At 30.0% G+C, this 15,481-nt stretch overlaps 1 protein-coding gene across 1 annotated transcript in view; it reads right to left on the minus strand.

The window, feature by feature from the left end:
* The window catches only part of LOC142332392 (N-acetylglucosamine-6-phosphate deacetylase), a 35,605-nt gene extending 22,836 nt beyond the window's left edge, over positions 1 to 12,769 (minus strand). The window contains exons 1-4 of the mRNA XM_075378817.1: positions 12,447 to 12,769; positions 10,243 to 10,382; positions 6,028 to 6,162; positions 158 to 293 (exon numbers count right to left, since the gene is read on the minus strand). Of these exons, the coding sequence (XP_075234932.1) occupies positions 158 to 293; positions 6,028 to 6,162; positions 10,243 to 10,382; positions 12,447 to 12,648 (613 nt within the window). The 5' untranslated portion in view covers positions 12,649 to 12,769. The remainder of the gene's footprint in view (positions 1 to 157; positions 294 to 6,027; positions 6,163 to 10,242; positions 10,383 to 12,446) is intronic.
* Positions 12,770 to 15,481: the final 2,712 nt, after the last annotated feature.

Below are 15,481 nucleotides of genomic sequence, written 5' to 3' on the forward strand. Positions count from 1 at the left end.
TCATAATAATAATAATAATCAGATAAATAATAATAAGTAAAACTAGAATCTTGCTACGATACATGCCCAGGACTAGTGGAAGAGAAGCTAGTACTTTACGATTTTATAAACTGGCTGAATTAAACAATTTTCCAGACACATATAAAATGTAACTTACCAATTGAAATAATCAATTTTTGATAATCTTTTTTTACTCTTGTTATAACATCAAGTGCATTTGGGATTTCAGGAGCTAGCGTTAACAAGGCAACATTGTGCATTCGTCCATATGTTTCTTTTAATGTTTCATACCCCTAAAATTAAAATAATTACAAATAAACATAATCCATAAACATTCAATAAAGTAAGTTTTAGTTATTTTTAATACTAGTAAGGTTCCTTAATAATTAAATAATAACTTCATTAATAATTAAATATTATTTTTATTTATCTAATTTATACATGCTGTACAAGTTAGAATTCAATAAAATCATCACCAGTAAATAAATAACCTTTTGCATAATATTATCCGAGTAAATTATCCTGAAAAAGCTGAATTACCCAGTGTTCTGGTACTTTCAGGATGTCAAATCGTAATTTAATACCCAAAACAGAATCTCAGTAAAAACTTCAATCTAACAAATGAAAACTTCCAGGTAAAATTGTTTCAGATTTTATAACAGGCTCTATAAAATTAATCCTAATGATGTAAGTTAAAAAAAAATAGTCAAAAAGTGATTGAAGTGAATTTTTTTACCCATTTTTTAATAAGTCCATTCTGAGAAAATAAATTTCAAAAATTTATTTTTCATAAAAAGGGAGCGACTACTGATACAAAATTTCAGATGAAAATATCGAAGTCAATGATAATAATTCAATTTTGTAAATTACTGACGTGTCACAATAAATTCAACCTGCAATTTTTGTTCAAAACACAGCATGATCTTCATGCATAATATTATATAGTATAGGCTATAAATGTACAATAAACATAAACCAGTACAGTAAATGGTAGAAAATTGGAGGAAGTAATGAGAAGAAATTGAAATAAACATAATAGAAAAGCCCTTTTGCATCAAGTTTTATATGGAACAACACTAAATTAACATAAAAATAAAACTCATTTAAGCAAAAATAATATTTATAGATTAAATATATTTTAAGTAAAATACAGTTTTTCAGATTATTTCCTAAAATTTACTTGAGTACATCTGACCAATTCAATTCTTCAGACATTTAATAACTAGGGGAAGTATGGCTATTAGCAAAGCAAAAATATGGTTTATAGATTTAGTAGCTACCAGACAACACTTGCTGTAGAAGAATATTTAAATTTTTATAATAAAACTCATCATGTCTTCATGAGAATTCTGGGCATATATAGAGTGAATCATGAAGTCCTCCTGGGACTTTCATAACCTAGGTCTTCTTGTAAAAATAATGGAAAAAGTTCATATAAACATATGTCATAAAATGTTTTGTTGCAAGTTATGTCTAGTGAAAGATTTCACTCGGATTTCAGCTACCCCGATGAAATGAGTTCTTACTGCAATTTTTAGGACGTTAATTAAGGGGCAGAATTAGTATTTATTCATGGTTTTTTATCTGAAAAATCGAATAGTAGGTTCCAGAACCATATCTGCAGTAGTTTTTGAGAAATATGGGGTGAACACCAGGGTTCTCCTTAAGTTGCTCAGCAGCATCCATAATGCGGAGAATTAATTCCTCACAAAAATGTATTTTTGTTTTGTATATAATATTTTTCATCCATCCCCAGATGCAAAAATATAAAGGTGTTAGATCAGGCGATCTTGGTGGCCAGGAATGTGAACCTCCATGACTAATCCAACACTCAGGGAAATGATGATTTAAGTCAGTAGAAATGGAACAAGAGAAGTGGGGAGGTATGCCATTATGCTGGAAGTATACTTTGCATCTAAGCACTAGAGGAACATCTTTATGCAGCTGGGACAATTCCTCTTGAAGAAAGTTTCTGTCATTAATAAAAAAATTATTATTTAAGTGATTTTCATTTGTTTTTATTTTACAATTATTATTGTGTAATTTCTAATTTTTTTTAAATTTTTTAACAGCAATTTTTAGCAGTAAATATTGTTTTTTTTTTCCGGAGGTAAAATAGTCCCCCGTTCGGATCTCCGGGTGGGGACTACTAAGGAAGGGGTCACCAGAAAACTAAAAAATAACATTCTAAGAGTCGGAGCATGGAATGTTAGAAGCTTAAAAAACGTTGGTAGGGTAGAAAATTTAAAAAGGGAAATGGATAGGGTAAATGTGGATATAGTAGGAATTAGTAAGGTTCGGTGGGAAGAGGAAGGCGACTTTTGGTCAGGTGATTTTAGAGTAATTAACTCGGCATCAAATAATGGGCAGGCAGGAGTAGGTTTCGTGATGAACAAGAAGATAGGGAGGAGAGCGGAGTATTTCAAGACGCATAGCGATAGAATCATTGTAATAAGGATAAAATCAAAACCTAAACCGACAACGATTGTTAACGTCTATATGCCTACAAGTGCCCATGATGATGATTAGGTAGAGTGTGTATATGAAGAGATTGATGAAGCAATTAAACACGTAAAAGGAGATAAAAATTTAATAATAGTTGGAGATTGGAATGCAAGCATTGGAAAAGGCAAGGAAGGAAATATAGTGGGTGAATTCGGGCTGGGCAAAAGGAACGAAAGAGGGGACCGACTTATAGAGTTTTGCACGAAGTATAATTTAGTAATTGCCAACACCCAATTTAAAAATCATAATAGAAGAATATACACTTGGAAAAAGCCAGGCGATACTGCAAGGTATCACATAGATTATATCATGGTTAAGCAAAGATTTAGAAATCAACTCATTGACTGCAAAACTTACCCTGGAGCAGACATTGATAGCGTCCATAATTTGGTGATAATGAAATGTAGATTGGGGTTTAAAAACCTGAAGAAAAGGTGTCAGATGAATCTGTGGAATTTAGAGAAGCTTGAGGAAGAGGAGGTAAAGAAGATTTTTGAGGAGGACATCACAAGAGGTCTGAGTAAAAAAGATAAGGTAGAAAATGTAGAAGAAGAATGGGAGAATGTTAAAAAGGAAATTCTTAAATCAGCAGAAGCAAACTTAGGCGGAATAAAGAGAACTGGTAAAAAACCTTGGGTTTCAGACGATATATTGCAGCTGATGGATGAACGTAGAAAATATAAGAATGCTAGTGATGAAGAAAGTAAAAGGAACTATCGGCAATTAAGAAATGCTATAAACAGGACGTGCAAACTGGCGAAAGAAGAGTGGATTAATGAAAAGTGTTCAAAAGTGGAAAGAAAAATGAACATTGGTAAAATAGACAGAGCATACAGGAAAGTTAAGTAAAATTTTGGGGTACATAAATTAAAATCTAATAATGTGTTAAACAAAGATGGTACACCAATATATAATACAAAAGGTAAAGTCGATAGATGGGTGGAATATATTGAAGAGTTATACGGAGGAAATGAATTAGAAAATGGTGTTATAGAGGAAGAAGAGGAAGTTGAGGAGGATGAAATGGGAGAAACAATACTGAGATCTGAATTTAAGAGAGCATTAAAAGATTTAAATGGCAGAAAGGCTCCTGGAATAGACAGAATACCTGTAGAATTACTGCGCAGTGCAGGTGAGGAAGCAATTGATAGATTATACAAACTGGTGTGTAATATTTATGAAAAAGGGGAATTTCCATCAGACTTCAAAAAAAGTGTTATAGTAATGATACCAAAGAAAGCAGGGGCAGATAAATGTGAAGAATACAGAACAATTAGTTTAACTAGTCATGCATCAAAAATCTTAACTAGAATTCTATACAGAAGAATTGAGAGGAGAGTGGAGGAAGTGTTAGGAGAAGACCAATTTGGTTTCAGGAAAAGTATAGGGACAAGGAAAGCAATTTTAGGCCTCAGATTAATAGTAGAAGGAAGATTAAAGAAAAACAAACCAACATACTTGGCGTTTATAGACCTAGAAAAGGCTTTTGATAACGTAGACTGGAATAAAATGTTCAGCATTTTAAAAAAATTAGGGTTCAAATACAGAGATAGAAGAACAATTGCTAACATGTACAGGAACCAAACAGCAACAGTAACAATTGAAGAACATAAGAAAGAAGCCGTAATAAGAAAGGGAGTCCGACAAGGATGTTCCCTATCTCCGTTACTTTTTTATCTTTACATGGAACTAGCAGTTAATGATGTTAACGAACAATTTAGATTCGGAGTAACAGTAAAAGGTGAAAAGATAAAAATGCTACAATTTGCTGATGATATAGTAATTCTAGCCGAGAGTAAAAAGGATTTAGAAGAAACAATGAACGGCATAGACGAAGTCCTACACAAGAACTATCGCATGAAAATAAACAAGAAGAAAACAAAAGTAATGAAATGTAGTAGAAATAACAAAGATGGACCACTGAATGTGAAAATAGGAGGAGAAAAGATTATGAAGGTAGAAGAATTTTGTTATTTGGGATGTAGAATTACTAAAGATGGACGAAGCAGGAGCGATATAAAATGCCGAATAGCACAAGCTAAACGAGCCTTCAGTAAGAAATATAATTTGTTTACATCAAAAATTAATTTAAATGTCGGGAAAAGATTTTTGAAAGTGTATGTTTGGAGTGTCGCTTTATATGGAAGTGAAACTTGGACGATCGGAGTATCTGAGAAGAAAAGGTTAGAAGCTTTTGAAATGTGGTGCTATAGGAGAATGTTAAAAATCAGATGGGTGGATAAAGTGACAAATGAAGAGGTATTGCGGCAAATAGATGAAGAAAGAAGCATTTGGAAAAATATAGTTAAAAGAAGAGACAGACTTATAGGCCACATACTAAGGCATCCTGGAATAGTCGCTTTGATATTGGAAGGACAGGTAGAAGGGAAAAATTGTGTAGGCAGGCCACGTTTGGAATATGTAAAACAAATTGTTAGGGATGTAGGATGTAGAGGGTATACTGAAATGAAACGATTAGCACTAGATAGGGAATCTTGGAGAGCTGCATCAAACCAGTCAAATGACTGAAGACAAAAAAAAAAATATTGTTTTTATAAATTTTTCTTACTGTATTCGATTCAGGTCAAAAACCATGAATAAACTCTAATTCTGTTGCTTAATTAACATCCTAAAAATTTCAGTATGATCTCATTTCACCCAGGTAGCTGAAATCCAAACAAGATCTTTCACTAGCCATAAGTTGTAAATGATTTTAGTATGCATGTGAACTTTTTTCATTATTTTCACGAGTGGAACAGTTATGGAAGTAGCAGAAGAACTTCATGATACACTCTGTATATTTTGATAAGCTAGAACGTGTACTATTACAACACACAAAAAGTCTATATAATATTATATAAATATAAAAGTCTATATAATATATTATAATAATTTAAGTGACTAAACTTAAAGCCATGATCTCATTGACGATAAAAATAATAGAAATGGATGATTCTGGCTGTCTCCCAACTGCTACAATATTTTACACAATAAATCTACTAATTAAAAAAATAAATAAATTTAGAAATAAAAGAACTGGATTATTGAGTTTGTTGGGTCAATGTTTGAGTCTATTAATAGTTTAGATATCCTTTCAACCCATGATCTATTTGATATTAAAAGGGTTAGAAATTATGATAAAAACAGGCTTATTAATAAAAAAGACATTAAAGACATTGAAAATATTCTAAATAACAAATATATTGATCTCTGTGTCAGAGAGCATCGTCTGTCTTTTAAGTGCAGGTTCTGTGACGTCCAGGTCAGGCAAGGCATTTTTTACAATCTACAAAATCCAAAAATACAGAATAATAATATTATTCTAAATAAATCACTAAAGAACACATGGAAGAAAATTAAGCCAATACTGTTGTAATGTTGCAATGCAAAAGTAGAAAAATGTGACAATCGTACAGTTAACGAAAAAGTATCAAATAACCAACCATACAAGCAGACACTGGTTCACATAAAAAATATTACAAATCAACTCTAAATTAAAAAAGAAAACAATATATAACATACATTAGGAAATGACTGCAGTACTTTTTCATCATGTGCACCCTTTTTCAAAGGACTAATAAAAGGTCCTTCTAAGTGAACACCTAATACTGCTGCACCTTCTTCACCACCCATTCGTTTCCTCAGTTTAGGAAGAATCTTAAAATAACATAAAAATTTTACAATTATTAACTGATTACATAAACATAAATAAAATAACAATGGAACAAATAATAAACAGATTAACAGTATAATTACATCCTGATCCCGTAGGGGAAGACACCCTCCATGTGGCAGTTTCAGTCACCTGGCCACCTAGCCCTTATGGGTTTTACCAAAGGTCATCTTCTGAACCCTGACAAAAGGCTACTCTCAGCCTTGTTCTTGCCTCAGTCAGGATGCCTCTGATGCAAATGCCACATGTGGTATTCCCATCGGTGTACTACTAGGAAATGAACTCTAACACAAAACACATCTACTTTGAGTTTTTAACAACACTGAGAGACATGAAGGAAATTAAATTAAAAATGCAAATACCTACCCAATAGGTTAGATGTTGAGTTCAATATGCAATCATAACATACACAAAACAAGAAATAAAAATAAACTTAAAAATAAAACAAAATAAGCAAAACACTACAAAAACATCAAACCTTATAACATAAGAATAACAAAACCAAGACACAGGAATGACCAGGCAGAACCCTAAATCCCCTCGGTAATCTGTTCTCTTGCCAGATACCTGATGAAATTTTCAACGATTACCCATTCGGCCCAGTTTTTCCAACTCTCACAGAGATCTAATATCGACCCGATAATGTCGAGCTGACAAATAGTCTCTGTGCGCAAATGTTTGCATTTTGCACATTCGAAAATTACTTGGTATGTGTCATCTAGTTGTCCACAGTCTGGACACACACCTGAATTCACCAGGACAAATCGCTGGAGTCTGTCTGTGTCTGTCTCAGAAGGCGCCATGACTAGAAAGAAATTGCATTACATCATCACATACTTCTTAGGGTAAACCTAACGGGCGTCCCACAAACCAACAATGCCTGGGAAGAGATCATGCGTATAATGTCCACCCTCTGCCTCATTCCATCTGGCCTGTCATAAAGCATTACCATGCCGTTATATAGAGCAACTGAGGATGTGAGGTACTCGCAAAAGTGTTATTGCTTAAATTACGGAATAAGGTAGGCGACATACTATTTTATTTTATTATTCTGTACTAGGGTTGATAAGATTAATATAAAGTAATTATTGACACAAGCTTTGAAGTATCTGAGGAAATTTTAGTTAATCGTGTTGTCCGACAAGGTTGCAGTCTTTCACGTAATTTTTTTAATATTTATATAAATGATGTAATCAGAAGTTGGTTTTAAATTTCAATTTTAATGTGTAATTTAGTACAAATGATTTGAAAAATGATATAGAACAACTGAGGGGGTATTTGCAAAAGCACTGCTGCTTGAATTATGGATTAAGGTTGGTGTCATTCTACTTTATTTTATTATTCTGTACTTGGGTTGATTGGATTAATATAATTTGTATAGCGTAGAGGAATATGATTCCTGAAAGGATTGATTTTAGAAAAATAATATATATCCTACATTATAATTATTGCTTTCAAAAATCAATTTATCAGTGCCTGTTTTAACAACAGGTACTACATTATATTAATAAAAATAAAATATATGTATAAATATATATACACATTAAATAATAATAGTAATATAATAGACATAATAATAATATATAATAGTAATAGTAATATATATACACATTTTATACACATTAAAATATTATATAATTATTATTGAGGATAAAAATCTTAATATATATATCTTTACATTTTATATAAGAGTAATAACTTTTACTTTTAAATAAACTTTAAAAAAGCATTAAATTATATATAAAAAAAAAACAATTATATAAAATAATAAATTTACAATTAAATTGGTTGTATCTGTATATAAAAAAAAGTTGAATTTTCTGGCTTCACCAAGCCCCGGTTCTGGCTATTCAAGAGTTCATCCTTGACAGACTATTACTTACAACAAAAAATAAGTGGAACATTGAAGTATATAAGTCTGCTGGTAAAAGATTTTGTTAAAAATATTATTCTAAACTTATGATATGTTGATGGAGAGTGTCATAAAACATTAAATCTGCAACAAAAACTTCAACATGCAAAATTTAACTTAATTATCATACTTACCCTTATATAATGAAAAATGTACTACATGGCTAAGTAGCTGGGAAAGTAAAAATCATATCTTGTTCTGAAAATATAGTCTGTACACTATAAATAAGAGATAGAAATATAGAATAAACCATTTTTATGAGTAATGCTAATCATCTGACTATTTTTACAGATTTTCTTAAAACTGTGACACAAAAAGCACTAAACATTGACTGTTGAATGTAAATCTGAAATTGTTACAGACCCCATATATTAGATTCACAAATATATGCATGCACTGATATCAGTGGTATAATAATGAGTGTAAAATACATAATTTTATCAAACTATAAACAAGTGTCAAAATGTTTGACAAACTATTTAAAATACATTACAAACCACTATGGATTATCTTTTTTATTATAATCTATTGAATAATATAATATTCTTTTTTAATATTTTTTTTAAAGATAATATTTATAATAAAAGTAATTTATCATATGTCAAATGCAATCGCTCAAACAAAAAAATGTAATATTTTTTTTTTAATTTTGTTTATTATTGCTAATACCACAAATAAAGAAACGTCAATGTTCCAATTTGCAGCATCATAATGAACCATGCTTCTACCTTAGCCTGCTCAAATGTTTTCTACCTTAAATTGAGCGTCATATCTAACTTTCAATGAATCTGATTTTATTATACATTATTTTATATATAATTTAATACATAATATATATACATAAAATTTAAGAAAACATCAATTTAAGTGAATGGAATTTTCATACTCCTCATACTTCAAAACATAAAGAAAATTCATTTTCACCCCACTCCCCACACACACAATATGACCTAAAATAATACCATAATTTTCTTTGAAAAGTCTGTAAAAATGACACTATATTTTCATCTATAAATAAGAAGTATAACAAATTCACGAAGTTAAACCATAGATGGATTGTGCTAATATATGCATTTTACAATTTTGAAATATAAGACTTTTACAATATGCGATTTTGAACCTACCACTTCATGAAACATTAGTGCAGTTGAATTTATGATCAGATTTATTATTTGTGTGGATTGGCAAATTGTTTAGAACGCTTAAAAAATAAAGACACAGATAACATAAATTTGATATGGCAGAACTATTTAAAATCAATCGTAAACACTGTGGTGTGGCAGATAAAAATAGGAGTGGTAACACTGGTGAGGTGAAGAGAAAAAATTATACAATAATTACTAAATTGGTGTTTATAAACAGTAATTTTTTAAGGTTTTTATTACTTTCCCAATAATGTAGTTACACTGTACAGCTATGCAGTGTAGTATATACAGGACATACAGTAATCAGGTCAAATTTTGCTTGTGGGGTTTTTGCAGCTCTTAATGTTTCATCTCTAACCAAAAAATACAGATTTAGTATTGAAAAATTCTGGACAATATATGAATGCTGTTTGTTTGACATCTCAAGTCTGGATTGGCAAATTTAGGTGAAATTTAGTACAATGATTTCTGTAGATGGAGCACCGATACCTTTAAATTTTGGTCTAAAGATCGGGCAAGAGAGCAGAGGTACAGATTTCATGGGATGTGTACTTCAAATTTTACTCAAATAATCTTTTTTACATAATTTTTTTTGTTTATATACATACTTTAATGTTCCACCTAATTTTCATCCTACAAAAAGTCTTTCAAGAGTGAAGCCCTGAGTAACCAGACCATCACTTTCTCAGCAATACGCAACTCTTTGCTGTTTTTTAATAAAACAATAAATAATTGTTATAAAATTGTTGTTTATAAAACCTGCCACTGTGTATTAAAATTTTTTTTTTAATTAAAGTAATTTAGTATTAAAGTAAAGAAGATAATGAAATTAAAACCCAAATAATACACATAATTATCAGTAATAATTATGTGCGTTATTATTATCAGTAATAATTATTATAATTATTTATAGTTATAATTACAAATTATCTTTAGTTGTAATTGGTCTTACAAATTTTCAATATTACTAATTACATTAATTATCAATATAAACAGTACAAACATACCGTGCTATATGTTTCTGGGCTTGATGATACTATTGTAGGAAGAAATGCTGTGACTCCATGAGCAACAACGCCTTTGGCCACTACAGTAACACCTTGTTCGACATTTTCTTTTTCATGAGTAAAATCAGTACCAAAACCTCCTGCAGACAAACACATATTTTAAATGCAGAATACATTCCAATTTATAAAAGTTTTCCTACTGAAATGAATCAACAAATACAGAAGAGACATATTTTTCTTTTAAATAAAGTCTTTTTCATTAAAACTTTCAGTGTAACCAATATTAGAGTTTAAAAATTTTCTTAATACTGTATATGTGTTAAGTGTCATAACCATAACAATTAGAGGCAACCTGACATTAGTCACAAATCACTCTCAAATCTCACAATCATAAGGATGACAATCTCAAAAGTGACATTTAACCCCTGCCCAACCCTAAAATTGATGAATCTTCTCACAGTTCATGCAGGGATTAGTTATAAAGTGATCATCATTACTCTCAGTAAAAGAACACTACTTGGTACTGCTTGTACCTCAGTTGCTTTAAAAGGTAAAAATAGTGTAAAATGAAGTGCCTCAAATCACCATTAAAACTTAATTGAGTATAATTTAAATAAACTGTCCGATTCATAGACTAACTGATATTTCATTTTATGTTTGAATTTTAAATTTGTAAGTAAAATATTGAATTTATTTATTTATTTTATTAATTTATTTATTTCTGTCTTAAGAAAGAGTACTTTTTATTTTTGTCTTATATTTGGATTCTAAACATGCCAATCTCTGTTACAAAGTAGTAGTGTATTTTTAATAGTTTTAATCACACTGACTGCATCACAAGAAAATTATGATTACACAAAACTCTTCCATACTAATCTACATATAATAATATACTTAAAATCTTTCTGTTTTATATTAAAACAAAGAAAGTTAATTCTGAAATTAGAATAATAAAATAATACCATGACATGGTAACATAATTAATTGGACTACTAATCTTGTATGATAAAAGTGTGGAAAATTTACAAAGGATGGAAAAACTTTTTTTTATGTGTATTCCAATAGTGTCAAATGAAAAACTCTTGAATAAGAAAAAAGATAAAATAAGGAATAAAGAGGATTTGAATAATAATACAACAATAACATTTTTAAATTAGATGAATAATTGCAGCTAAAAATTATAATTTTTAAACATTAACTAGGTCAGCAGGTCAGACGTAAACACACATAAAGAATAAAAAAATTGGGTACAAACAGTACCAAAAGATGAAGTTTACAAGATTAAATTGCATAATTAGTCATATTTTTAATAGATGCACTTAATTATTTAAAAACCGATATTTCAATATAAGTTTTACAAACTTTATATATAAATCATATTTTCTTTGGCAATAAAATAATTTAACAACTCAGACATAAAAACTGCAAACAAAACAATCATGTTAACCTTGACACTAAATGTAAATATTAATTACCTTGAGTGGTATACATACATCTTAAATTACTTTTTTTGCAGTACAGTTTATTGACATAAAATAACAAATTTACAATGTTTTTTTTTTTGCAACAAAGACATTTACTGTCACTTTAAAACTTCTATTACTAAGACCAAGACATATGTAAACTAGATTAATCTATGATTAAATGAAAACTATTGACTGAAAATTACATAAAAACAAAAATACACAATAGAATCATGAAATTTAATATACATTCTCAAATTAAAACTCTTTTGAAAACAGTTTTATAAATCAAAGTCCATGTCACATTAAAGTGATTTAAAAGTGATTTATACTCGTATAAACCAGCAAAGATAAAAGATTATTAATTATAATTTTTTCATTCATCATGAAAAAAAATACAAAATAATAAGGAAGGTGAATTTTCAAAATATATTCTACTGTAAATTTTAAAAAATCTTACAATCGTAACATATCTCATTTTTTCTTTATTACAATTCTAAAAGCACGAAATTTTATGCTGTTTATGATAAAAACATTCACATTTTAACATGTTTTTAGGATAGAATCATAGCTGAATACATTTTTTTTTTATGAAAAGAAATTCTAATAACAATCGTGAAAATACACGATTATTACACAAGTAAACAGACGTTAAGGTATCAGGTATAATTACCATATCAATCGGTACTTAACTTTCACCACATTGTCAATAGAAAGAGTGCAAAATTTATATAAACGTACCATTAATTTGAAGATCGATGAAACCTGGTGAAATTAACGCCCCCCAACAATCAATGATTTCATCAGGAGCCTTTTTCTCTGAAAAAAATAAAGTTTGGGGATTTAAGATCTTCCCTCTACGTATCCACAAATCTTCCTTAACAATCGTATGATCTCTTAAAAGACAGCAATTAGAGAATTTAATTATTTTAACATCTTCCATTTTAAAAATAAATTTAACTGTCAATCAGCAACCAAAATATGAGCATAAAATCAGTTGTTCTGTAACAGAACAAGTAGTCTGTCTCGCGCCTACACCGCACTGGTTAACTTTCCGACTCAACTACGTCTGAAACCAAAACTGTAATATTACTATTATTACCTAATCAGCTGTTCGCTACGTAATGTTTATTTGGTGACGTGATTGGTTATCAAGAAACTGCTACTTTTAAATGTACACTATAATCACTCACGACCGAATATCGCACAGCAATGACATTTTCAAAAAAAATCAATCGTGTTTATTCAGTAATTCTTTAATAACATTTTTATTTTATATTTTACAACAAATTAAAAATAATTTTACTACACCACTTCTTTACCAAGTTACATCGATATTTCTTTCTAAAATGTCATTAAAATTTTTATTATCTCATTTCAAAAGGATTACATTTTTTTATAATCGCTACTTCTTACTTATGACAGATGATGATCAACAAAATAATAATTAATGTTTTAAGTTAAGAATATGTTTTTTAAATTATAAATTTTTTTAATTTAAATTTTATAATTTTTACTTAATCTTATATTTTAAATAAAGGTAAGATATCTTTCATTTCAAATAATTATAATAATATTTTTCTCATCAGTAGAAGTGTAATTATTGCTCTGCAAAGTATACAACTTTACAAAGAAAAAGGTGTAAAAAGAGTGTTACAACTTCTTTCACTTTAGATTAATAAAAATAATAACTGAAAAATTACACTAGTCAAAAAAATTAAGGAATTTGAAAGTTGTTTGTAATCTGATAACTGATTTTTATGTTATTTTGTGCGCTGATTTCAAATATGGCACTAAAAAAAGAAAATGGAAAAAAGGTATTGTATATTTATTCCTTAGGAAAAGTTTCATTTATAAAAAAGTAATAGTACTTAATGAAAGGTTTTTTATACATTTTCTTACCTCTACGAAGATTTTTACTGCCCTTTTTTCCTTTTTCAATGCTTCACATTTTCTGTTGTAGTCAGCTTGCAGATCATCTCTATGGATGCACCAACAGTAGTCAGCAACCATGTTCACATTCTACCTTCCCTGATATGTGCATTCCATTTCCTTTATATCTTGGTGAAATTTTTCACCCTGTTCTTCACTTACAGCATCAAGATTTTCAGGGAAATCAATATGAGAATGCAAAAATGTACCTTCAAGCTTCACACAAGTCTTGGAATTTCATTAGCATGTTTTCCACTATACACTTAAAATTTGGGTCCTTATTATTCTCAAGAAATCTCTTTACAATTTCTATAAATACTTTCCATGCTTCTTTTTCAATGTCCTCCATTTTAGTTTGAAAGACTTCATCTTTAAAAAGTTTATGAATATCTGCACCAGTGAAAACGCATTCTTTCACTTTGGCTTGTGAGAGTTGTGGAAACTTGTGGCATATGTATTTAAAGCACTCTCCTTCTTTAGATAGAGCCTTTACAATCTGTTTCATCAATCCCAATATAATGTGAAGTGGAGGTGAACTTTCCATGGATAACTAAACTTTTCCGTATTACATTTTTGGTCCCAGGTTCTATGTGGACATTTTTTCTGTTCCAATGTTCTTTCTTGTCCTGGCTGTCCCATTCACACAAGAAGCAGGGATATTTGGTGTATCCTCCCTGCTGTCCAAGAAGCATAGAAATTACTTTTAGGTCACCATGTATTATCCATTCATAATCATAGTATTTCAGTTTAGATAGAACTAATTCTCGTAGCATTCTTTCAGATACATATAGTATCCTACCAGCACTGAAGCATATGTGTTGCCATTATGAAGAATAACAGCTTTGAGGCTTCTTTTGGATGAGTTTATCAACAGCCTCCATTCATTCACATCATACTTTATGTTCAACTGCTCCATTAGACCAGGAACATTGTTGCAATAAATTAATTTTCCATTTTCAGAAAAGTACGGAGTAGAGACTTTTTCTCTGTTTCTGTAAAATGAGGAAGAAGTGGCAGTGGCCAGTACATTTTTTAGGAAGACTTAAATCTTTGACCAAGTCATTCAGTTTATGCTATGAAAAAAGTTGTGGTTTGGAAATACCAGAAATAAAATCAACATAATTATTATCATCGTTATCATCCTGCGAGTCTGTTCTGGAGTTGTTCAGTAAATCTTCTAGTTTTTTCTGGAACTGTAGGTACAGGTACACCAGTGTCGTGAAGTACAGGGCATATTGCCAAACAACAATTTGGATACACAATTTTTTTCTTACTTTTTAGATTGAACCCTTGTACATTTCAAGAACAAAAGTAGCAATCATTACTGTGATTTTGTGGTTCTCTCCAGATCCATTGGTATTCCAAACCGAAAAGACTTTTGTGTAGCTTTTGCCATTTGTGTAGCTCTTCCACACAAGTAGAACAAGCTGTGTGAGGGGCCCACATTTCATCTTGGTCACCAAAGTTTACCCCAAAGTAGGCATAATACACTTTTATAACAAAGTCTGTAATATTTCTTTCCTCTTTCTTTACTACAAACCCCCTGCAAAGGTAACAGAAGTTATTAGGTGAATTAACACAACCCCTTGAAGCCATTTCGAAATATAAAAACACAAGGACAGCATAAATAAATTAACTTCAAAAATGAAAGAAAACTAAAACACTATAGAAGCTTTAGAAAATTATTTAACACAAGCAAAACCTTTCAACACAATGATCTAATTGCAACTGATTTATTTTTATTTCAGTAGAGTGAAGGGGAATAGGAATAAGTGAGGAATCATGACTCATTTGGAGATCTTCCATTGACCATTTGGTGTCAATGGAGACAGCCATACAAAACG

This window comes from Lycorma delicatula, chromosome 11, assembly GCF_047948215.1.
Source record: "Lycorma delicatula isolate Av1 chromosome 11, ASM4794821v1, whole genome shotgun sequence".
NCBI classification, from domain to species: domain Eukaryota; kingdom Metazoa; phylum Arthropoda; class Insecta; order Hemiptera; family Fulgoridae; genus Lycorma; species Lycorma delicatula.